The sequence below is a fragment of the Talaromyces marneffei genome, chromosome 3 (assembly GCF_009556855.1).
Source record: "Talaromyces marneffei chromosome 3, complete sequence".
Classification (NCBI taxonomy): domain Eukaryota; kingdom Fungi; phylum Ascomycota; class Eurotiomycetes; order Eurotiales; family Trichocomaceae; genus Talaromyces; species Talaromyces marneffei.
In genome coordinates, this window is record NC_072350.1 from 598464 (window position 1) to 620507 (window position 22044).

Here is a 22044-nt window from a genome sequence, read left to right on the forward strand (position 1 = left end):
TTTGATTCCAGGCAGGAGTACTACGTTTGAGAATGGAGCCCGCTCAGGTAAGTTATCAGACATGAAAGTGTTGAAACACACTGTAAATAAACAATGCCATATGTTCTTTTTGGATCCCACCTATGGGGTATGAATCAGTGGCTCAAGGCAGAGAATTTGGCATCTGCCAAAATGGAAAAGGGAGATGCATATATCATGTTGGGCGGTACATACTATGCGGGCGGTGAAAACACTACTACAGATGAAACTCGTCCAATGCACGACCTGTTCTTAACCCGAGGAGTCATACGTACAGAAGAGCACCGGTATTTGCTCCACGCCAAGGAGGAGGTCTTGTCCTTGTCTCTCGAGTGTAGCAAAAGATGGGTTTCCACCTGTCAAGGCCTAATATTGGTTTTGTTGACTTTCAGTCTCCTGTAGAATGGATGTAAGGAGTGGGTCGTCCCTATTAGGGCGATCTGGACCCAGCTTATACGGGTGTTCTTGAAACCTAGTCCATAGAAATCGTGAAAGATGACAATATGCCGAATATCACATAATCTTGTACCTGTATTCACGTTTTTAGTTTTATATCTGCTTGGTGCTTCTCACACCTATTACCTAGGTATCAGTGCAGTAAGGAGCGACTGATACATCGCAAAATAGTCTCCCGGCTTCCAGCGTATCCGTCAGACTGAATGGCAGAGATTTGATGACAGAAACAAATCACGACCATGCAGTGTAGCCACAAGTGTATCTCATGCTGGCACTTGACATGCTGAAAGGATGACTGTGTAAAACAGTCTGGCTGCAAGAAAAAAGCCAAGCAATTCCAGGAAAACGGAAGACCCTTGAAAACATTATGCAGCCATCTTGAGCGTTTTGTATAGAATCGTCCAGCCAATCACAGTGGAAGACGCTAACCTTGGCTTGTGATTCGGGCCGGACCGTTGCCGGTCCCGTGACCAGCTATCATTAGAGCTTTGTTTGTTGTGTTTGTCAACCATCCTGAATTTTCATCACTTGCATATCCTTAAAGCCGGGTGTTATTGGGGCTGGAGATTTGCAGGCACGGAGATGGCACCATATGCGTGAAGTGCGTAACCAGGTCGTTGGATGATACGTAGTGACTGAGGTAGCAAACTAGCCATACTGCATTAGTCATAGTCAGTTATGAGTTGGCCACCTTGGCCCAAACAGCTTCGTCGATGCCCAAAGGCACGCATTACGGCCCAACAACCGGCATTAGTCTCTGCCTCACTCCCCGTCACTTTGTGTGTCTGACCTCATCCTCAAGCATCGGTCCAGCCGTGTCTTGCAATGGGGCTGACTGAGTCGCCGACTACTGTGCTGAATCAAACTCTGATCTCCCCATAATGAAGCAAGAGTCGTCAAATAAGCTGCCTAAATTGGATACACTGTGCGCGCCCATCAGCTTTGCTTGCATCATTGTGGATGTGAAAGATTTTCAATGTCGGGGAACTGGGCATCGGCCGGTCCTTATGTGCTTTAGCGGCAATTGCTTGTCGTGGATTAAACTCGTGAGTCTTCAACAAGAAGAAACGATAGACGAACCAATCCAGACTTTGGCAGACCCGCCTCACTGGTCACTGGGACCATGGAAGATCCATGAGTCTGAAAATCCAGAGTAGGTATCAGGTAGTATTCCTTCCCAATGCAAGTACACGCTTCTTCTCGTAACTCTGGTCACGCACACTTCGATTGAAATTTCGCAGCTAGGCATAAACAATGTTTGCGAACAGGCCAGCTGCAAGGCTTGTCGAATTTGGAACCGTGGTTGAAGCGGCTATGGGTAAGTAAGTTAGGTGATAGACAAACAACATCAACAGACAATTTCGAGGCAATATAATGTACCAAGTATATGGGTATCAGGCCACGCTATCGAATCAAGATAAAAAGCAGTGAAGTCGTGGCACCAGCAGAGTCGATGGACCGTAGTACATGCGTCGTAGCCCAAAGCCAGCCCAACAAGAGGGAAACAGCCAACCGTCTTCCACGTAGGCGGCGAATCCACAACAGCCGCCCACAACCTTCGCGCCTTCCTAAAGATCCTTCGCCCCTCCTTCCCTTTCCCACTCTCACCTTCACTCTTTCCCCCCCATCCCGTTCCTTCCTTATCTTGATCCTCACTGTCACTTTCGTCTTTTTCTCCCCCCTCTCTCCCCCTTCCTCCCTCTTCTTCTTTTCTTCCTTCCTCACTTACACACCGGCCCTTCCTCATCGGCCATCAACGTATCCCATCAAAGGTGGAATAAAAAAGAGTTACGCTTGCCTTCCCTTGAAGGAGGAGAAAAAGGAAACCAAAACACAACCTTCACTCCACAGGATCATACGGCCGTCTGCCCGCAAAGGATTTCACCCAGGAAAGTCTTTCGCTCCATCTCGCGCCACTGGGAGATTTATTCAGCATCTTGCTTCTTATTATTCTCACTGTCTCGGTTAATGTGCCAGACTGCAACAAATTATTCATCACTTGCTCGTGGACTTGCTCAGCCGGACTTGTATTAGACCAGTCATTCACTTGGTCTTCCGTCTGGTATTCTCCTTGATTAGGCCACTGTCGCCCACTTCTTGCAAAAAGTCCTGGATTGAGGAAACCCTATTGAACCACCTGGATTCCCTGGATTAAATTGTCTCAGACTGTGTGCGTTTCCATACGCTTGCTTAGTCCACGGATTATCTGATTGCCAATTGCCTTGGATTTTCTCTTAACCACGGATTCTTCTGCTGTCATTATTATCAACGCCAGGATAGCCCACAGGACTCGTCCAGGAATCAGAAAACTAGTCAAAACTTCCTCTTCCTGGATAATTGATCTTCGCCGGAACACAAAGGATATCTCTATTGCCGTTGGCTTTTTTATTTCTCTATTTTAAGCCCTTTCTTTGGACACCATGACTGGACGAGCTTTTGAGCGCCCGGAGCGCCACAATGAATACTTTATCCCAGGAGATGGGATTAGCCGAGAAGTCATCCAAGCCGACATTTGCAGATACCTGGGAAATGATGCTCTCGTAAAACCTGGAACACATCAAGTTCGTTGTCAACCCTAAACGCTACGTAGATGATATATATTATCATCATCATAAACATAGAATACTGACTATCTCGTGTAGGGCCGCTCAGGCTACTTAATACGAGCTTACCGGAATCTCACATCAGTATGTCTTTGACCCTGGAAACTCCTACAGCGAATCCTTGCTGATATGCTGTTCTACTAGGAAATGATTGCCGACCTAAAAGCCGATTCTGCTCGATGGGAACAAGAAGTGGAACGACGGGCCAATATGGGTTATTCCAGAGGTACTTATGTTCAAGATGTACGTAGGTCCCGAAGCCCTAACGAGCTATCAGGGAGCTATGTTTCGCCAACCCACGAGCTCCGTTCACAGGCCGGCCCATCACCACCATCGTATGCCGCCGCACCAGCTCCCTACGTTGATCCATACGCACAACAATCGCAATATGGCGCCCCCCAAGGTCAGACATACACCACACCGTCATATTCTACCTCCCAGTCTCCTGGATATAACCAGAACCCTTATGCTTCACCTCCACAACAAAATCCTTATTCAGGCCCAGGTCAAGGTCAACCTCCTATCTCGGCACCAGATGTCCATCAGCCTTCCTACACCTACAGTAGTAATCCCAGCTATGGATATGAACGAGGAAATGCCGCACCTCGGTATCCAGGAGCTGGTTATGATAATGAGCCTGAGTACTCTCCTGTCACATCGGGTATGGGCTACCCTGCTGCCACTGCACCTTCGGATGCCCGTTTAGGAATGGATCCCAGATACACTCCAGAGGCTGCGTATGACCACAGGACAGGAGCCGGTCGGCCACAGCAAAACAGGGATCCTCATCGGAGACCCCGTTAGATGAGGAGTGTTGCTTTTGAATAAACGGAACCAACTGTCCGTTTGATTTCGCATCAATGGAATCGGTGTGCTCATTTGCGGATAGGATATAGGGATGTGCCATTATTTTCCACAGGATGCTCTTGGAACTCATGGATTCAATGGGCCGACTTAGTGCGATTTTGTCGATTATTTTTCAGAAAAGAATGTTTTAAAATGCGATTCCCTAGGTGGAAGGATGCATGGTGTCATTGGAGTCAATTTGCTTTGGAGGTAGACCGGTGGGAGCTGGTCAGCTTGGTGATGTATGAATCGCGTCTCAGGAGCGTCTCTATGTATGGAACTTGCCAGGAATAATGATGAAAATACGACGGATTTGCAGTCATGATGAAGTTGACTGTGAGCCACCTTTAATTGGACGATCGGATTACGAAAAGGCGGTGGTCTTTGTTGATATTTGTGTGATGATTATGTGTGGAGTTTTCTATTTTCTTCTGGGATTTTTGTTGAAGTCGTTTCTGTTGCTGTACAGAAATTTAGTACTTGGATTGGTCGAGCGCTTCCTTGAGAGACGCCTTCATTCGTCTGGAATATCCCTCGGTATGCCTGTTGGTTGCATCTGCCAGGAGCTTTGAAGACCTTTTGTTTCCGTGTTGCTTCATACAGGACCTGCTGGGGTTCGATGTTGTAGATACATGCATTACAGGCGTTTCAACTGTTTGATACATTACAATTGACACTTTCCAATCTAACCACTTTTTAGATCATTTTCATGTGTCGATAGATTTTCACATCTCGATAATCCCTAGCGAAAGCCCCCTCTCTTCATGTCAAGAAATCAGTGATTGTGATGCTCACCCGAACTGCATCTTCCAGATCAAAGTCACCTCATCTGTCTCAGGCGCTTCTCCAGTTCCACATTCAGTCACATCTCATATCCTTTCAACCTCGATTCTCATCCTGCTCTCTTAAAACATCTTCATCAGGGGGCCGCCTTACTTTTGCTTTGATTTTATCTTTCGGATCTCATCTTACTCTCTCAACTATCCACTCATCTATCCTGCCTTCAATCCCTCGTCTATTCTCTATCTATATCCTCTCTTTTATTCTCTCATATCCACCCATCGACCCTCTCGCCTATCTTTACACACTCTCTTATAAAACCTTCTCTCCTTCTTGCATCCACCTCTCCATCTACATCGCTACTCACCACACATCGCCTCAAAATGGCCAACACAACACCTCAACAGTCCCCCCATGCGTCCTCGGAGTTCCCTAACTTCCACAATGGCGACGTTATGGTCGTCATCCATGCCAATGAGATATATCAATTACACTCTGACGTGTCTTCCGGCGTTGCTCACCCGAATATTTGGGCCTGCTGGTGGCACAATCCCATGCCGCCCAGCTAGTAAGAGCGGCGGTGAATGGTGGGTGCTTTACACGTTACAAGCTAGTGTTGGAGCCCTCCGAAGCTTGTCATAATGGAGTTTTCCGTCGAAAGGTATGCCTGCTTTACAATTGCAATTCCAAAAGGAGTTATATGCATCTGTTGGACTCGCGACATGCTGATAATCAAATAGGAAGTCGATAGATATGGCCGCACGACTGCCAACACAAACCGTCATTCCATGCTCGAGAACGTCTACAGCGCTGAATTGCCCGCATACGCATCCGAATCATGGAAAAACTTGTTCCGCGCATTCTATAACCTGGAGCCCGACATTAGCGGATCCTCCCTCCAAACCGTACTCGAGAAAGCCACGCATTTGATAGATGCAGCACTTAGTGTCGGCGCCGCTGCAGCGGTGCGTGCCCACATCGACAATTCGCTGATGCGGCAGGGCCAGCTTCTTTACCGCGCCGTTCTAGCACGTCCTATTCATTGGGCTGAATTAGCTATTAAACTCGAGTCTCCCTCAATATTCAAGGACGCCGTCATACATGTCGTTGGAAAATGGAACTCTTTGTCAAACGCTGAGAAGAGGAACATGCAACCGCATTTCCGCGCTATCTGTGAACAGAAAGCAGCAGAACTCTACAAGATCAAGGGAGCAACCGAAATACGTATTGCGGGACATCTTCCACAAGTACTTTGGCGCAAGACTGGAGCGACTAGGACGATAATGCGAGCCAATTATGCAAATGACATTTACATGTGGATGGCCGTCAATATCCACCACCAATGGTTCCATCAGGTAATTGGCACCGAACGTCGAGGTCGAGATAGCCCCGATGGCGGCAGAGAACTGTATCATGCAATCCACGAAGGCGGAGAAAAATATCTGAATGCGCAGGACTATGTCAGTTTCCATAACGTCTGTCCCATGTCCAAGAAGGCGCGCACAATTGTCTACGACAAGGTCCGCCAGATGAAATTCGAAGTGCGCAAATACGTGAGGTCTTTAGGTCACAGCTGGATCTCAAGGATGATTTGAAGGTGAATCATTTGCTGTGTACGGAGGTGATGGACTCGGATCTTCCATGGAATATCGCCGATGCTGCGAGGCTTGAGCCTTCTATTTTGGAAGATGGTGCGGAGGACATGGAGGGAACAGAAGGGGGCCTTCCGCCTGATGGTCCTGATGTTCCGATGTTTGGGTCTGAGTTTCATTGACCGGAGGGTCAGGCAAATGTCTTTGCTGAGGCTCACGGGGGTGAAGGATGGGGCTACTGATCGTGAGAGGCCCGAGAAATTTCATATTAAATTTCGATCAACATCAAGCATTTTCGGGGTTTTAATTAGTTTCTGGTTCGTCATTTCATACCATTGATGTTAGGTATTCCTGGTTATCGCTTTTTTCTCATTAGCTTATACCCATATATGATAGTCAAACACATCAATTAAACACAAGAAAACAAGTTGTATGCTTAGAGTTAATCCACTTCTATATGTACAATATCAACTCCTTTGCCATTTTGAGAATACCGATAATAAAATGTGTCAGATTCTTCCTTGCAGCCAAAAGGACACTCGCTGTCGCTTTTTGGGGTTCCTCTCTCAATTCCTGGCAATGCCAAATCACAGTAAAACGTCGCGAATACAACCGGCGATTCAGTCTAGTTTCAACGAATCCATATCCTAGGCGTAAATATATCTACTCGTCATCGAAGCCTTTGGGGATCACACGAGGGCCCTTGGGAACTGCACCATAAAGAACAATTAGCTTTGAACCACATCCTCAAGTCGACTTTCGACCACAATTATAGAAAAGACAAACCGGGATATGAAAGTGGAATCTTCTCGGGGTCAACATCACCAAAGTAGCGACGGATAGGCGGTATGGCGACGAGACAGACGGGACCAAAAGAGCCGAGGACAATCGAGTAGAAGATGGCTGGCTTTTCGTGCGAGGCCCAGCGAAGGTATCGCAATGGCGTGGACCAGAATTGAGGGGCCGACATGGTTGCGGAAGGTCGGATGTGTGGAAGACGAGCGAGCGGGTTATTCAATTGCAGGTATGTCGATGTTGTTGGATCAAACAGTTCGCAGCTGGTGTCCCAACAAGACTGTGGCACCGAGAGCGATTGTAATGAGATGCAAGGTGATCGCGCAGGCTGTGAGGAATGAATTGAGGTTTCTGCTATCCAAAGTTGAGGTTATTATCGTAGGCCGCTAACTCTAACGGGTGGAGTCCATCAAGTCTTGGCACTCCGGAGCAACACGTCGCCCGATCTATGACTTTCGAATTCATGCCCTTCAACTGTCGCAACTGTCCATCTTTCGTTTTTTCTGTGTTGTTGTCTCAATTGTTGTCGCTGGCTCTTTTCAATTATATACTCGATTGTTAAGCCCGCCTCGAGCGGAGACCTGTTCAAGATGAGGTCATTTCTTTCTTTTCTATTACTTGGCTTCTGGGGAGCTTGCGTACATGCCTTGAGTAGCTCAGGATCCCGATTGCTTGTCGTTTTGGAGGAGAACAAGAGCTTATATTCGGATTTATGGGCTGATCTAGAAGGTATTAGCATACTCTCTGTTAATACGGTTTACAATTTGAGTTAAGAAAATCCGAATTGTATAACTAATCTATGTTTTGGCAGGCCGCGGCTACGACATTACTTTCGAATCTCCCAAGAGCGACCAGTTGTCGTTATTCGCACATGGAGAAAAGGCATATGACCACCTTATTCTTCTCCCATCCAAGTCGAAAGGTTAGTCCAATATATACTTGCGAAAAATGCAGGCAATTGTTGACTGTGGTTGTCAGGTCTTGGTCCCGCATTGACACCCAAGCTCCTACTCGACTTCCTCAATGATGAGGGCAACGTTCTTCTCGCCCTCTCCGGAAGGTTCACCACTCCTAGCTCCATCAATGCTCTCCTCCTTGAGCTGGACCTTCACATCTCGCCTGACCGTTCGTCTATTGTGGTTGACCACTTCAACTATGACACCATCTCCGCCGCCGAAAAGCACGATGTCCTCCTCGTGCCCCTCCCCGATCCCGTGAGATCAGATGTGAAATCATACTTCTCCGGTGAAGGTGTGCTAGCTCTCCCTCGACCAGTGGGACAGTCCCTCGGCAACGCTAGTCCGCTCCTTACACCTATCGTCCGAGCCCCCGAAACTGCTTATAGCTACAATACCAAGGATGATTCTCTTTCCGTTGAGGACAGCTTTGCGACTGGCTCGCAATTAGCCTTGGTATCGGCATTGCAGGCCAGGAACTCTGCTCGTTTCACTGTTCTCGGATCTGCGGAGGCTCTTGAAGACAAGTGGTTTTCTGCTTCTGTCAAGTCTCCTAAGTCCAAGTCCGCAGTTACAACTGCCAACCGACAGTTTGCCAAGCAGCTTACCGGCTGGACGTTCAAGGAACTTGGTGTCTTGAAGGTTGGAAAGATTGAGCATTATCTCAGTGATGAGTTTGGCAATATCGAAGGCGAGGTCAACCCAACCATCTATCGCATTAAGAACGACGTAGTAAGTGATATTCTGATGTAGACGATGTGTTAGGACATGGCTAATATTTTGTATAGACCTTCGATATTGAAGTCTCCGAATACGAATTTGATAAGTGGGTGCCATTCAAGGTCCCCGCCAACGACGAACTTCAACTTGAATTCAGCATGCTGTCCCCCTTCCACCGTCTGAAACTGCAGCCCAAGACTACTACTCAGAATAGCACAATATTCGGCGTCACATTCACCACACCCGACCAACACGGCATTTTCTCTTTCCGAGTAAACTATCTCCGCCCGTTCCTGACCAACGTTGAAGAGAAGCACGAAGTCACAGTCCGACACTTTGCACACGATGAGTACCCTCGAAGCTGGGAGATTACTGGTGGCTGGGTCTGGATTGCGGGACTTTGGGCAGTTATTGGCGGATTCATTGCCTTTGTGCTTGTCTGGCTTTATTCGGCCCCGGTGCCGAGTCCAGAGGCGACGAAGACCAAATAGAGAATTGCGAAATATGTTATATACCAAAAGAAGGGTTGAGCTGGTTTTATGAAGGTAAATTGAGTTCCTTTATGTATGGCCTGGATTGTGTCATGCTTTTTTTTTCAGAATATCATGAATGTATACTATACTGCAAGATGAATGCTATTCATTTCATTGAACCTGGCTGGCATACTCCAGCAACCTCGCTATCAAAACAAGGACACTTGTTCACAATTCAGAGTAGAGCTATCGATGTGGATATATCACTGCACCCGAGTTCAAAATAGAAGTACATAGTATACACAATTTACGCAACAAACAAAAACTCCATCCCATGCAAATACATCAACCAGGGCGCTGCTCATACGCCAAATCAAGCAATTGTTTATAATCCTCTCGTCTTTTCAGGATCCATCTGCACCTCATCACCATTAATCTCCTTGACAGACGACAATGCCGGCTTTCCAGCATACAACTGCTGCGGCGCCTGGGTCGATTTTGTGCCGCCGCCGCCTTCGATTTCTCTGTTTACAGAGATGGGTGCATTGCCGCGGAATCGTTTGCGCATATCGACTAGGCCGCGTCTATTAATCCAGAACGTTAGCAATGAAATGGGTATTGTGGGGAGTGAGGGAGGAGGGAGACGTACTTGCAGTCCGAAAGAGCTTTGCTTAACTGCTGACACCGGACTGGTAGGTCATCTGACAAGGGCTGTCGGAGGCAGTCGTTTGGTGAATTGCGTTGCACCATTATACAGTCTGATTCTTGGAGACATTGCGCCAGCGCAGCTCCTGTTGTTGCAACAAAAGGAAGTTAGTGAAGTGTAGCTTTCTTTGGATTTCAAAGCAGCAAAGTTGTTGGTTTGTCGTCTGTGTCAAATTGCGGATGGAATGGCTGGATAAAAGAGTTGAGAAGACTCACGGATATCTCTGCAGGAACTCGGCATCTTGTCAATTGCTAAAAGTAGCTCCTCTTGAACAAGATTCTGGTTGTCGCGGGGATTCCTCGTCAATTGATCGTTTCGATATGGAGGACTCCGGAGATCATCAGATGAAAAGATGACCTTACCATAACAGGTTTAGTAGAAAATCCGGGAAGCTGCATTTCTGATTGGCCAGCCTCAAGACGTAGTTCTTCTATTGCTTTTACTCTGTAATTCATTTCAAAGACGAAAATCAATCTGATACAGATAGCAGGTGATATCATTGAGGAAGAACAGTATCAAAGATGTGCAGAGATCGACTGACAAAGTTACATCAAAATAATCGCTAAACGACCACTGTCTCGAGATGAGCATCATCTCAGCAAGAAATGGAGACCAACACACTAGAATCCCTAAACTCGCTATATGATATTACGTATTAACAATAGCTCTACTCGAGCTTCGACAGGCTGACATGACAGTAGGAATAGATATGTACAATCCAGTCACTATATAAGAAGCTGCATTTCTTCAAAGTTTGGCGTTCCAAGCCCAGTGACAGGATCCCAACCTGCTGCGGCTGGAAAACCGCTGGTATTGCATCCAGGGTTGCTTCCGGTGGTAATATCGTTCAATAAGCCGCTCTCAAGATAGAGCCATGGATTCAAGAAACCCAGAGGCACAAGTCGTTGAGCGTTGAGGAGCGCAATGGTTGAAGCGAAGATTGGTGCAGAGGCACTGTCGTCTCGGTTAGTGTCATGATAACGATAATGAAGGCCCAAGGGCCCAAGGGGTATGCTTGCCTAGTTCCGCCGACCAAAAGCGGGCTGCCGCCCCATTCTGTAACCACTTTCTCACCCTGTGCAGCGACATCGGGATAGCCTCGGCCATTGGCGTTGAACCGACCGCTATATTCAGATTGTAGGCCAATCAGATAGCCAGATACTGCCAATTCCTGATAATCAGGGCGTCTAAAAAGATTCGAGAACCCGCCAGCAGAAAGCGTCGACCCAGTTTCTGGGACTCCCGCGGTGGCGCCGACAGAAGTGACATAAGGGCAGGATGCCGGGAATGTCGGTACAAATGCAGTGCAAGAATTGCCCGGTCTGCTGCCACCAACGCCACCATCACCACTAGCAACGATAACAGAGACACCGCGAGCACCGAGTTGAGCAAGGGCATTGCATACACTGTTTGCATTTCTAGCAGTCAATACGTTCTCGTCGAATCCATAAGACAGGGACATGACAGTAGGTGGGTTTGGGAGGTTGGCAACATAGGATATGACATCGAGGAAGCCCTGGACAGTGGACAGTCCCGAAGAGATGAACGTGGTTTGAATCCCATTGGCTAAGCCAACGGTGTATTGGATGTCGAGATTGGCTTCGATGCCGGGCTGGCCCTGATCATTCAATCCTCCGTCGACAGATGCCACCGTGAACGAAGGAGGCGGACTCAAATCAGGGCGGAACTGCTGCAGAAAGAGACTCAAGTCGGCATAATTGGCGTACTCATTTATAAAGCCGGGAACTGCAATACTAGCACTCGAACTGCTTACACTCGCGGTAGGCAGGCCATAGAGAGATTGAAGACATGCTGGAGTGATTTGTGTGTTGCACGTAGGGGAAGTTTCTCTGGTGGAAATGATTCTCAGATCTGACCCATAGGTTTGAACTTGCGGCGAGCCTTTCGCTTCACTGAAATCGGTTGTCGGTTGGATTGTTTCAATAAAGCCGGCAAGGGACTTGGGGACGGAGTACTGGAGAGTCAGGGTCCTGACTTCACCCGTTGTTATGCTCTTGTAATCGTAGAACTTGGTCTGCAACAAATCTTCGGCCTGTTCGACTGACAATTGAATGGCCAACCAGTTTCCATTGTTTTGGATCGCATTGGCAGATTGGATTTGCGCCTCGAGCCAAGAAGTGACGGCATTAGAGGCCGCAGAGGCAGGAGCTATCAGATCTTTGAGCTGCTCTGGCGAGAGAAACTTGCCGTAGGATGCGTGTCCTGGGGTGGAGAGTCCGAGAACAGTATTCAGAAAGTTGTCTGTATCAGCCGAAGCTAGAGAGAGACGCAGGTTCAGCACCTGTGTAGGAGATGCCGGTGCCACTTGCTCCCATCCACTTGGGACTGAGTTGAAGCCTTCTACAGCTGCATAGACCGTAGAGGGTGCTGCAAGAGTAGAAGAGGGGAGACTAAGGCTGAGAAGCGCGGAGAATGCCAATGGCACAAAAAGAGCTCGAACCATGATTAAAAGTTGTTGGTCTCTAGAAGAAGTGAAGAAAAGAAAGATGATGATGATGACCGAGGACCTGAGGTACGTGAGGAAGGCGCTCTTCTATAAATATGAGCCTTCCAGCGGTCTAAGCTGAGATTGAAACTATTTATTTCGGTAGAGAACCTCCAAAGGATGTCACAACAATCTTAGCATCAATTAGGCAATATAGTTCTAGTACTGATCAAGCTAAAGAAGGGTTGATGATCCGTAATTACAGCCTCAATGCGCAAGCCACTATCTGGTTTTCCAGCCAGCGCATTGAGCATATCAACAAAGAAAGTTGCCAACTCATTGTCCTATTACGGCAACTACGCAGAACTATTGCTCACTAACTCGGTGCTATTGCACTTGAAGCTAGTGTAGAAATCTCAAGACCCAATGGCAAACTCGTCCCATAGACTACGTACGTGATGCGTAGAGCAGAGCTTCGTTCAAGTCACGAGCGCCACGACTCGAATGGCACCACGTACTTGGAATGCGCTGATCTCTCCACAGACCCGAATTTCAAGATGACAAACTCGAACTGATTCATCAAAATGCCCTAATAAACTCACTTTCTAGTAAACCAATGCGGCTCCCGGAAATATGTGGATAGAAGTCACCATTGGATCAGGCACGGGAGAATAGCCTCAATTAGCCTGGATTAGGGCTAACTCGAACGCGATCGACAAAAACTAACTATTGCTGATCTCGGCTGTCCACGAGCAAATACCCCACGTAAAAGGGGTGTGACAGTTTCTCTTTCTGTCATTAGTCGATAATTAGTTATCCATCTCTGATCTTCTTATTTTAACTTTTTTGAGTACATGTTGTTGACTCGTTGGAGGAACGAACACGACATCCATGGATGTATGGGGCAGCAGAGCTCAGTGCGAGATCGACCGAGGTGAAGCTAAGTATATAACTAGTACAAACTTATTCCATACTATTGGAAGAGCTACGGATTCGAGTATCTTGTGCTTACAATGAGGTCTTTGAACATATCAAAAGTTCTCTATAACACGTTCGGCGGCTGTGGCTCTATCAAGCTGTACTTATTGGAAGTAGATTATCAGTGTGACGTGCCCATCACATACTGCCTGCTCTAGCTTATATGTGAATACTTGATCAATCTCCAGTGTTTTATCTGGGTGGACAGTATGACGGACTAGGGTTGGGTAATTTTTTTGCTTTGGATGACTACTGGAGGCCCAGGACATGAAATTGTACTTCATAGAATGAATCTAATTTTCCAATATTTGGACCATACTACCTGCTCCCCCCTCCTTCTATTGCCAGTATGCTGCGTTGTTCTGTATGGATGGATGATCTAGAATTGAATGAGTTGGCTAGCCTCGTTACCCTAAGGGTTAGGGCTACCCTTGCCATTAGCGCCAACAGATAAGCCCGACGGATTTTCTTTTCTCCTAGCGGCACAATCACATGCTCGTCCGTCAGCTGTTATAGCTTACGTCAATGCTCTGAATTTGAAGCTATTCCTATCTATCCCCAGCAGATGTCTTGAATTATTTCAATCTTCAGTTTCTAGCCGACGTTTTACTGGAGAAGTCATTTCGCAATGCCTCGAGTCCCGTTTCTGGGGAGGCTTGCTTGGTAAGAAAGCCGGATCTGCGGTCCAAGAATTAGCCATCTCTTTTATTTTCGCTTGCTTATTCTTATCTGGCCAGGGCCGAGTATCTTGCTCTCTTCGCTTCGCTGTCGTTGGTGTTTTGTGAGGGATTCTTGCGGCTGGTCACATTATGCCTTCGTATGTGGAATGCCTTCTCAATGACATATGCTATAGTTGACAAAATCGTAATGCAGCCGATCCTATAATCCGGTTCTGTTATCAGCAATCAAAAGCACTGTTCAATGCTGTAGCTTCAACTCAAACCAGGGGTTTCCGTGCCAAAACAAAAAGTGTTGCGGAGTCAATCGCGCATGCAGTAGACTGTGCAGACTTGTGCTCCATATATGGATATGAAACCGAAGAACATATTGTCCAGACAAAAGATGGTTACCTTCTCGGTCTTCACCGATTACCATATCGTCGCGGCGAGGAGGCAGACTATGTTAATGCTGGGAAGAATGGCACTCGCAAGAAAGTTGTATATCTCCACCACGGTCTGCTCATGAACAGTGAGGTCTGGGTATGCTTGACCGATGAGCAGCGGTGTTTGCCTTTCCAGCTCGTCGAGCGAGGATACGATGTGTGGTTGGGCAACAATCGTGGCAACAAATACTCCAAAAAGTCGACCCAGAGTTCACCTGCTTCAGCGGACTTTTGGAACTTTTCTATCGATGAGTTTGCCTTTCACGATATTCCGGACAGCATTGAGTACATTCTTGAAGTTACCAAGCAACCGTCTCTGTCATATATTGGGTTTTCTCAAGGAACAGCTCAAGCGTTTGCGGCACTTTCTGTTCATCCGACCTTGAACCAGAAGGTGGATGTCTTCGTTGCTCTAGCACCTGCCATGTCTCCGGCAGGATTATACAATGGTATTGTTGATGCGCTGATGAAAGCTTCACCACAAGTTGTTTTTCTCGCTTTCGGACGCAGAAGTATCCTCAGCTCCACCGCAATGTGGCAATCAATTCTTTACCCGCCAATTTTTGTGCGTATTATCGACATTTCACTACAGATGCTCTTCAACTGGACTGGCGAAAACATCTCACAACCTCAAAAATTAGCAGCTTATCCTCATTTGTACTCCTTCACTAGTACCAAGTCTGTCGTTCATTGGTTTCAGATCATTCGCAACAAGGCTTTCCAGATGTATGATGATGAGGTAGGCGGGCCGTTGGCGGTTGGAAACAACAGCCGGTACTATAAGCCCGTAAGATATCCTACGAGAAACATCAGGTCGCCCATCGTCTTGATCTACGGTGGCAGCGACAGTTTAGTGGATATTGGTGTCATGCTACGTGAATTGCCACGGCGGACCACGGTACGAGAAATCCCGAAATACGAGCATCTAGACTTTCTCTGGGCATCGGATGTGGACAGCCTTGTGTTTAGGCATGTCTACGACGCTCTAGAGCGGCATGCTGGCGGTCAATCCACAGTGAAAATTCCGCTGCAGATTACCGGCCCTGAAACTGCTTCCAATGGTGATCAATTATCACTGCGTCCTGACGAAGAGGAGGTGAAACGGAACGCACCATCGAGGCGTCACTTAAATGCAGACTCTATGAACTCGGTTAACGGTGATTTTTCGCCAAATAACTTGACGTACGGAGATCAGGATTGCTGAGTTGATCTTGACACGCCGACTTGATTTTTGCTTTCCTACGCGCAAGATATATAAGAAAAGAGCGGGAATTTGACTTCCAGAGCAATTTTGCGTTGCAATTATACTTTCAGTTTGATACCTATATGCCAATGTTTCTCAGATAATGTACATATATCAGCCGTGACAATTTTCATACCAAACCTTCCACTGAAAACTAAGCACGCAATCTATACTCTAGTGCCAGACCATATCAAAATGTTTCTAGATAATCTAATGCTTGGAAACACCCCGATACTTGCTTGACGTTGTCCCTTCTCTACCCTGAGGCTGATGAGGCGCATGAGGACGGTCAGGCGGATATCTAGCTGCAGAACGATTTGGTGGACTCGGACCCAGCTCCTCGGCGTGTTTTTGTGCTTCTTCTGCGCGGACGGTATTCTCATAGTAGTCGATTGGACGGTCGTCATCTAGCACGCGACCAAAGGCCTTTTTGGGTACGGGGTGGGTTTCGATGGGTTTGGAGGGGAGGACGTGGGAGTTTTTCGGCATTTTGTAAAGTTTCCGTTTGGAATTCTGCTCTGTTTTTAGGGGTTTAAATGATAGGTATTCTTATGTTACTCAAGGCAGTGTCTAGGGGTGGAAATGACTAAATGGCTCTAGTTTGAGGTCTCAGCGTCAAATGAGGCTGATGGCAAATTGGATGTGATAATATCATGATGCAACCTGGGTGGCCACCACATATAGAAATGATACATATCTCCAATAATCTATCCTACATCGATTTTTGAAATCCAGGAACCTCTCTGTTGTTCTTGGTCACAAGGCATTAAGGGATGAGTAGCCATAAACCCTAACTTGGCATTGACATCATCTCATTGCTCAGAAGTAAAGCTTGATAGCCAGATTGCCTGGATGTAGAAAGACGTATGCATTTTACTATATATAGAACCCTTGGCACCTGGCACAGTCTGGATATGAAGCGTCTTTTTACCGTATAGGGTTCCAGGGATGCGAAGTGAAAACGAACTGCCCGATCTGGAAATGGTACGAGATCGGATAGGCTCACATTCCAGTGGATCGAGCGTTGCGAAATGTAGGAGATGCCATTGACGAATGATATTGCAATGTTCAGCACGTGCTGGGGTGATTTAATCATATTTGATGTCTTCTCCCTGCATGGCTCGCTGTGATCTTCTTTTATATTCCATGTTCTGTCAAAGTGTATACGTTTGAAACCTGTGCAGATCAAAACACGAATCATATTCATCAATGATAGCCGAGGAAACAAAATGGATCTGACAGGCTTAGCTAACTAAGGCAGCCTAAAATCTGGCTCTTTCCTCTTTTCATCTTCTGTTGACGCCACTCTGACTTCCTTCTCTCTCATTCGCCCATCGTTCGTCTTTAGTTTACCATCTCAATCCAGTCTTTTTCTCGTTTTTCCTTCACGTTTTTTTCTCTCTTCTCATGAAGAATTCAATAGTCTGTCGCTCTTTTCAATTTTGATGATTGAGCTGCTGCTGGATCTCGATCATGCGACTGGACATACTATTACAAGATGAAGTTCGCCAAGTACGTTTTGCTTCCGCACCTTATCACATAACTTGCCTAGTGCCTACATGCCCCTCCGATCAAGTACTTGCTTCTTTCTTTGTCACACCTACAATGCATTACTTGCAGCTAACATTCTGCTCTCAATGACAGAGAGCTCAACGAGGAATTGGTTCCGGAATGGCGAGCTAAATATCTGAATTATAAGGTAAATGATCTCTTGAATTTATGTTTAGCACGATCGCGCTTTCTGACATCAAATCTAGCTCGGCAAGAAGAAAATCAAGGCAATCCAAAAAGCCCTGCAAAAAGCAAATCGCACGCCAATTCGACTCCAGGACACTTTCACAGGCACTCCATCCCAACGGCTTCCTCCCAATACTTCCACCTCGGTCAACCAGTTCCCCTTGGATTATAATGGATCGCCGTCACGTAAAGATATTCCCGAGCAGCGTCCGCTCAGAACTCCGAGCTCGCGGTTCTCGAACGTCGTAGGAAGCTATGGCAGTATAGTATCGGAGCCCAATCAATACGACTCCAAGCACTTACCGAGCCTCCAGCTTCCCTCTCCAGCGATTGAACCTGATCTGACGACGAAGAAGAATAAGAATTTGCAGCCGGGGCCGCCGGCGGTTTATGAGTCGGGATCGCCGCAAGCTCAACGGACACCGGGTCGCCCTCAGAGATACGCTTCATCCCCAGCTATTCTAAAAAATGGAAACCCTCCATCCAGTGGTATCTATGCAGGCGGCGGCGATGGGTCTTCGAAGACCGCCAATTTTCTCAGAAGGGTTTTCACGAACAGCGACATCGACTCACCAGGGAAAAGTTATCAAACCAACATATCCAGCGAAGTGACGAAGAAGGAAGACGATTTTTATGATTTTTTGGATGCTGAATTGGACAAGATAGAGACATTTTACAGGCAGAAGGAGGTGGAAGCCACAGAGCGTCTGCAACAGATTCGGCGACAATTGCACCTGATGAGAGATCAAAGAACAACAGAAATGATGGATGCGGAGCGGTCAAGGTCTACGCAAGGGAGCCGCAACGGGAACTATCTTAATGTATTTCCCAAAACAAAATGGACTCAGGCTATTGCTGGGAAACATCATTTTGGGAAGAATTCTCGCGCACTAGCAAACATGCAGACACCACAAACCCCGGTGCCAATGGGTCAGGAGCTTTCAAATGATTGGCGCGACTTTGTGCGAAGACCAGAATCTGCTCATGTACCCTATCGGACAGCCAAGCGAAAGCTTAAGTTGGCCATGCAGGAATATTATCGTGGCTTAGAACTGTTAAAAGCATATGCGTATCTTAACCGCAAGGCGTTTCGAAAGATCAATAAGAAATTCGACAAGGCTGTCGATATGCGACCTACGTTGCGCTATATGTCCGAGAAGGTCAATAAAGCATACTTTGTGCGGAGTGAAATTGTTGAAGGGCATATGGTGGTGGTTGAGGATCTCTACTCTCGCTACTTTGAGAAAGGAAATCGAAAGATCGCCGTTACCAAACTTCGAGGAAAGCTTCGTTCAGATGACCATTCGCCAAGCACTTTCCGAATAGGCTTGTTTCTTGCTGCTGGACTTGTTGGTTGCATACAGGGCTTAATATTAGCTGTCCGCCTTTTGAACGATGCAGATAGCACTGTCCACGTCCAGACTTCCTATCTACTTCAGGTACGCCTCAGCTATTTCCTCCTAGTCTAACAGATACTGACTCAAGGCAGATCTATGGCGGATATTTTTTGATTATTTTTCATTGCATGCTATTCTGCTTGGACTGCATGATCTGGACTCGGGCAAAGATTAATTATAGTTTCGTTTTTGAGTACGATAGTCGCCACACATTGGATTGGCGCCAACTAGCTGAGGTATGTCTACACTCCTTCGGAAATCAATCGCCCACTAACAGCTCCAGATACCCTCTGTTTTCTTTCTTCTTCTTGGAGCTTTCATGTGGGTCAACTTTTCATGGGTTGACTCCATGTTCCTATACTACCCAGTAGTATTAATCTTTATCACTGTCTTGATGCTTTTCCTACCTCTCAAGGTATTTTATCATCACAGTCGAGTTTGGTGGGCGGTTTCGAACGTAAGCCTTCCTCTTTCGTTTTAATTCTCTGACATCCACCAGCTGACATGAATGTAGTGGCGTCTCCTTCTTGCCGGCTTATACCCTGTCGAGTTTCGAGATTTCTATCTGGGCGATATGTACTGTTCCCAGACGTACGCCATGGGAGTAAGTTACGCTCAATACTTTTGACAGAATGCAACTAATATAATTCTTAGAATGTCGAACTCTTTTTCTGCCTTTATGCCAATTCATGGAATAACCCACCGATGTGCAACTCGAGCCATTCCAGGCTGTTGGGTTTCCTCACCACGCTGCCGTCAATTTGGCGTGGATTACAATGCATTCGGCGATACCGCGACACCAAGAACGTATTTCCACATCTCGTGAATTTTGGAAAATATACCTGCGGCATTCTATATTATATGACTCTGAGCCTGTTCCGTATCGATCGGGATGCTCGATACCAGGTTCTTTTCATCGTATTTGCTTTTACTAATGCGACATATTGCTCAATCTGGGATGTCGCTATGGATTGGAGTCTGGGCAACTTTTATGCACCGCATAAAATGCTACGTGAAGTGCTAGCCTTTCGCAAAGCGTGGTTTTATTACGTTGCGATTGCGATCGACGTGGTCGTGCGATTCAACTGGATATTCTATGCCATCTTCACCAACGACATTCAACATTCAGCTTTCCTCAGTTTCGTGGTTGCTTTTAGCGAGGTATTTAGAAGAGGAGTTTGGTCGATTTTCCGAGTGGAGAACGAACATTGCACAAACGTGTATCTATTTCGCGCTTTACGAGACATTCCTTTGCCTTATCAAATGGAGGAACGTACGCTGGCTGAAGGTGTCGCCGATCATCCGTCTCCTGTACAGACAAGGGAGTCAGAAATGGACAGAGAAGAGGAGGAAACCCGCAATGGAGAGCATCCGACGGATCCTACTCCGCATGCACCTGCTATAGTCGCCCATGATGTCGATCTCGAGTCTGCATCAATTACAGGAAAGACCCCAATGACACTGCGTGCTCGCCGTCCAACGATAAGTTACGCCATGTCTCGATTTGGCAACCTGGTAGCCACAGCCCATTCTCACGATTTCCAACGCAGACGCCACATCGATCCTCTATCAGGAGAAACCACGAACGGTGGGCTACAGTATATGGATGATGATTCAACGGACGAAGATGACGAGGATGACAGAGATGATGGATCGAGTTCCAACAACGCTGCGATATTTTCAGATGCCGAATTGCCTAGTCAGACGACTCATATTGATAGCAGTCAGGACAGGAGCGATTGATACAACGGCAACGTTTTCGGGCGGTGCAATAACGACTTGCTTGATGATTTTTGATGATGACTTATACTTATCTGCATATCTGCTTGCACGTACATATATGATTCCGGACATAACTCTTTCAGGCAATTAGATAATAATGACTTTTAATGATATTTTTCATACTTCCGAGCTTTTTGATTCTATGATATTATTGTATGACCTTAAGAGGAAAAGCGTAAGGCTGAGTGACATGACCTCACGAGTAGTAATCCGCAGCGCGCCCCACGTGATTGACCCGCCACTCATACAACGTACAACTATCGACTGGTAAATCAACCAGCCAGGCTACTTCTTTCCCATCTCCATCTACGGGATTCATCTCCATCTATCCAACACACTCCATCGTGGATATTTCTAGATCAAGATAATCTTGACTGGATACTATCGCAAGTATGGCAGCAAATACTCGCTACCAGGCCGCTCCTCAGCGCGACTCGTTCGAGGATGCTCAGTACGCTCACCCTCCACCTTCATATGATGCTACCGCTGAAGCGCCGCGGTCTGAGGATGATAATGTTCCTGATGACTTTAAGGTATTTTTTAATCTTCTATCATACTTGGTGACTAGTACGCTGATGAGAAGAAGTTTGGCGGAACCGTTGCAGAGGGTACGCTTCCTATCCGGATGCAGTTCATTCGGAAGGTGTATTCCATCTTGTAAGTTGTTTCCCACCTACTCTAGGCTTACAACGATTTTCTAATACGTTCCATAGGACCGTGCAGATCCTCTTAACCACTGTCCTCAGCGGCATCTCCTTCTTCAGCGATTCCTACCGCAGGTGGATCCAGGGCAACTTCTGGCTCATGATTGTTTCTCTCTTCGGCGCAATCGCATTCATGTTCCTGACGTATTGGAAACGCAAATCCTACCCCACTAACCTTTTGTTTCTTTCCGGCTTCACCGCTCTAGAAGCCTACTCCATCAGCGTCGTGACCTCCTACTACGACGCGCACATCGTCGTACAAGCCCTCATCATCACGCTTGGAATCTTCGTCGCCTTGACTTTGTTTGCATGCCAGACCAAATACGATTTCACGCACTGGATGCCCTACCTGTTTGGCGCATTGTGGCTGCTCATAATCTTCGGGTTCATGGCGGCTTTCTTCCCGTACAACAGCGGCATGGAGCTCGTTTATGGCGGTGTTTCTGCGCTGATTTTCTCGGGATACGTCCTCGTTGATACGCAACTTATTATGCGCCACTATCACGTTGAGGAGGAAATTGCCGCCGCGATTTCGTTGTATTTGGATATTATTAATTTGTTCTTGAGTATTTTGCGAATTTTGAACTCGCAGAACAATAACTAGGAGATCCTGCAGTGCTTCAAACTCCTACAAAGGACTGCTATATCCGCAGGCTACTAAATGCAGATACAGATACGTACACATATTGTTTTCTCCTGATTTTGCGTTT

At 46.8% G+C, this 22044-nt stretch overlaps 10 protein-coding genes across 10 annotated transcripts; 6 read left to right on the top strand and 4 right to left on the bottom strand.

The window, feature by feature from the left end:
• Positions 1–2894: 2894 nt before the first annotated feature.
• Positions 2895–3881, top strand: EYB26_003969 (uncharacterized protein; the record flags this gene model as incomplete). The annotated part of the gene is made up of 4 exons (XM_054263263.1): positions 2895–3035; positions 3117–3161; positions 3222–3303; positions 3355–3881. 4 exons carry the CDS (start codon positions 2895–2897, stop codon positions 3879–3881), a joined length of 795 nt encoding a protein of 264 aa, XP_054119238.1.
• A 1266-nt stretch (positions 3882–5147) lies between these two features.
• On the top strand, positions 5148–6477 carry EYB26_003970 (uncharacterized protein; the record flags this gene model as incomplete). The annotated part of the gene is made up of 4 exons (XM_054263264.1): positions 5148–5271; positions 5318–5364; positions 5444–6244; positions 6301–6477. The coding sequence occupies 4 exons, from the start codon at positions 5148–5150 to the stop codon at positions 6475–6477; spliced, it is 1149 nt and encodes a 382-aa protein (XP_054119239.1).
• Positions 6478–6958: 481 nt separating this feature from the next.
• Positions 6959–7265, bottom strand: EYB26_003971 (uncharacterized protein; the record flags this gene model as incomplete). Its single annotated transcript, XM_054263265.1, has 2 exons — positions 6959–7005; positions 7082–7265. The coding sequence occupies 2 exons, from the start codon at positions 7263–7265 to the stop codon at positions 6959–6961; spliced, it is 231 nt and encodes a 76-aa protein (XP_054119240.1).
• Positions 7266–7680: 415 nt separating this feature from the next.
• On the top strand, positions 7681–9257 carry EYB26_003972 (uncharacterized protein; the record flags this gene model as incomplete). The annotated part of the gene is made up of 4 exons (XM_054263266.1): positions 7681–7819; positions 7902–8012; positions 8069–8778; positions 8835–9257. 4 exons carry the CDS (start codon positions 7681–7683, stop codon positions 9255–9257), a joined length of 1383 nt encoding a protein of 460 aa, XP_054119241.1.
• Positions 9258–9624: 367 nt separating this feature from the next.
• On the bottom strand, positions 9625–10185 carry EYB26_003973 (uncharacterized protein; the record flags this gene model as incomplete). The annotated part of the gene is made up of 3 exons (XM_054263267.1): positions 9625–9823; positions 9889–10030; positions 10161–10185. The coding sequence occupies 3 exons, from the start codon at positions 10183–10185 to the stop codon at positions 9625–9627; spliced, it is 366 nt and encodes a 121-aa protein (XP_054119242.1).
• Positions 10186–10670: 485 nt separating this feature from the next.
• EYB26_003974 (uncharacterized protein) lies at positions 10671–12409 on the bottom strand (the record flags this gene model as incomplete). The annotated part of the gene is made up of 2 exons (XM_054263268.1): positions 10671–10899; positions 10965–12409. 2 exons carry the CDS (start codon positions 12407–12409, stop codon positions 10671–10673), a joined length of 1674 nt encoding a protein of 557 aa, XP_054119243.1.
• Positions 12410–13997: 1588 nt separating this feature from the next.
• Positions 13998–15675, top strand: EYB26_003975 (uncharacterized protein; the record flags this gene model as incomplete). The annotated part of the gene is made up of 3 exons (XM_054263269.1): positions 13998–14032; positions 14107–14186; positions 14243–15675. 3 exons carry the CDS (start codon positions 13998–14000, stop codon positions 15673–15675), a joined length of 1548 nt encoding a protein of 515 aa, XP_054119244.1.
• A 249-nt stretch (positions 15676–15924) lies between these two features.
• On the bottom strand, positions 15925–16203 carry EYB26_003976 (uncharacterized protein; the record flags this gene model as incomplete). Its single annotated transcript, XM_054263270.1, has 1 exon — positions 15925–16203. The coding sequence occupies one exon, from the start codon at positions 16201–16203 to the stop codon at positions 15925–15927; it is 279 nt and encodes a 92-aa protein (XP_054119245.1).
• A 1009-nt stretch (positions 16204–17212) lies between these two features.
• Positions 17213–20591, top strand: EYB26_003977 (uncharacterized protein; the record flags this gene model as incomplete). The annotated part of the gene is made up of 7 exons (XM_054263271.1): positions 17213–17226; positions 17359–17413; positions 17472–18890; positions 18941–19084; positions 19132–19305; positions 19363–19452; positions 19503–20591. The coding sequence occupies 7 exons, from the start codon at positions 17213–17215 to the stop codon at positions 20589–20591; spliced, it is 2985 nt and encodes a 994-aa protein (XP_054119246.1).
• Positions 20592–21022: 431 nt separating this feature from the next.
• Positions 21023–21938, top strand: EYB26_003978 (uncharacterized protein; the record flags this gene model as incomplete). The annotated part of the gene is made up of 3 exons (XM_054263272.1): positions 21023–21163; positions 21217–21287; positions 21344–21938. The coding sequence occupies 3 exons, from the start codon at positions 21023–21025 to the stop codon at positions 21936–21938; spliced, it is 807 nt and encodes a 268-aa protein (XP_054119247.1).
• Between the last annotated feature and the right edge of the window lie 106 nt (positions 21939–22044).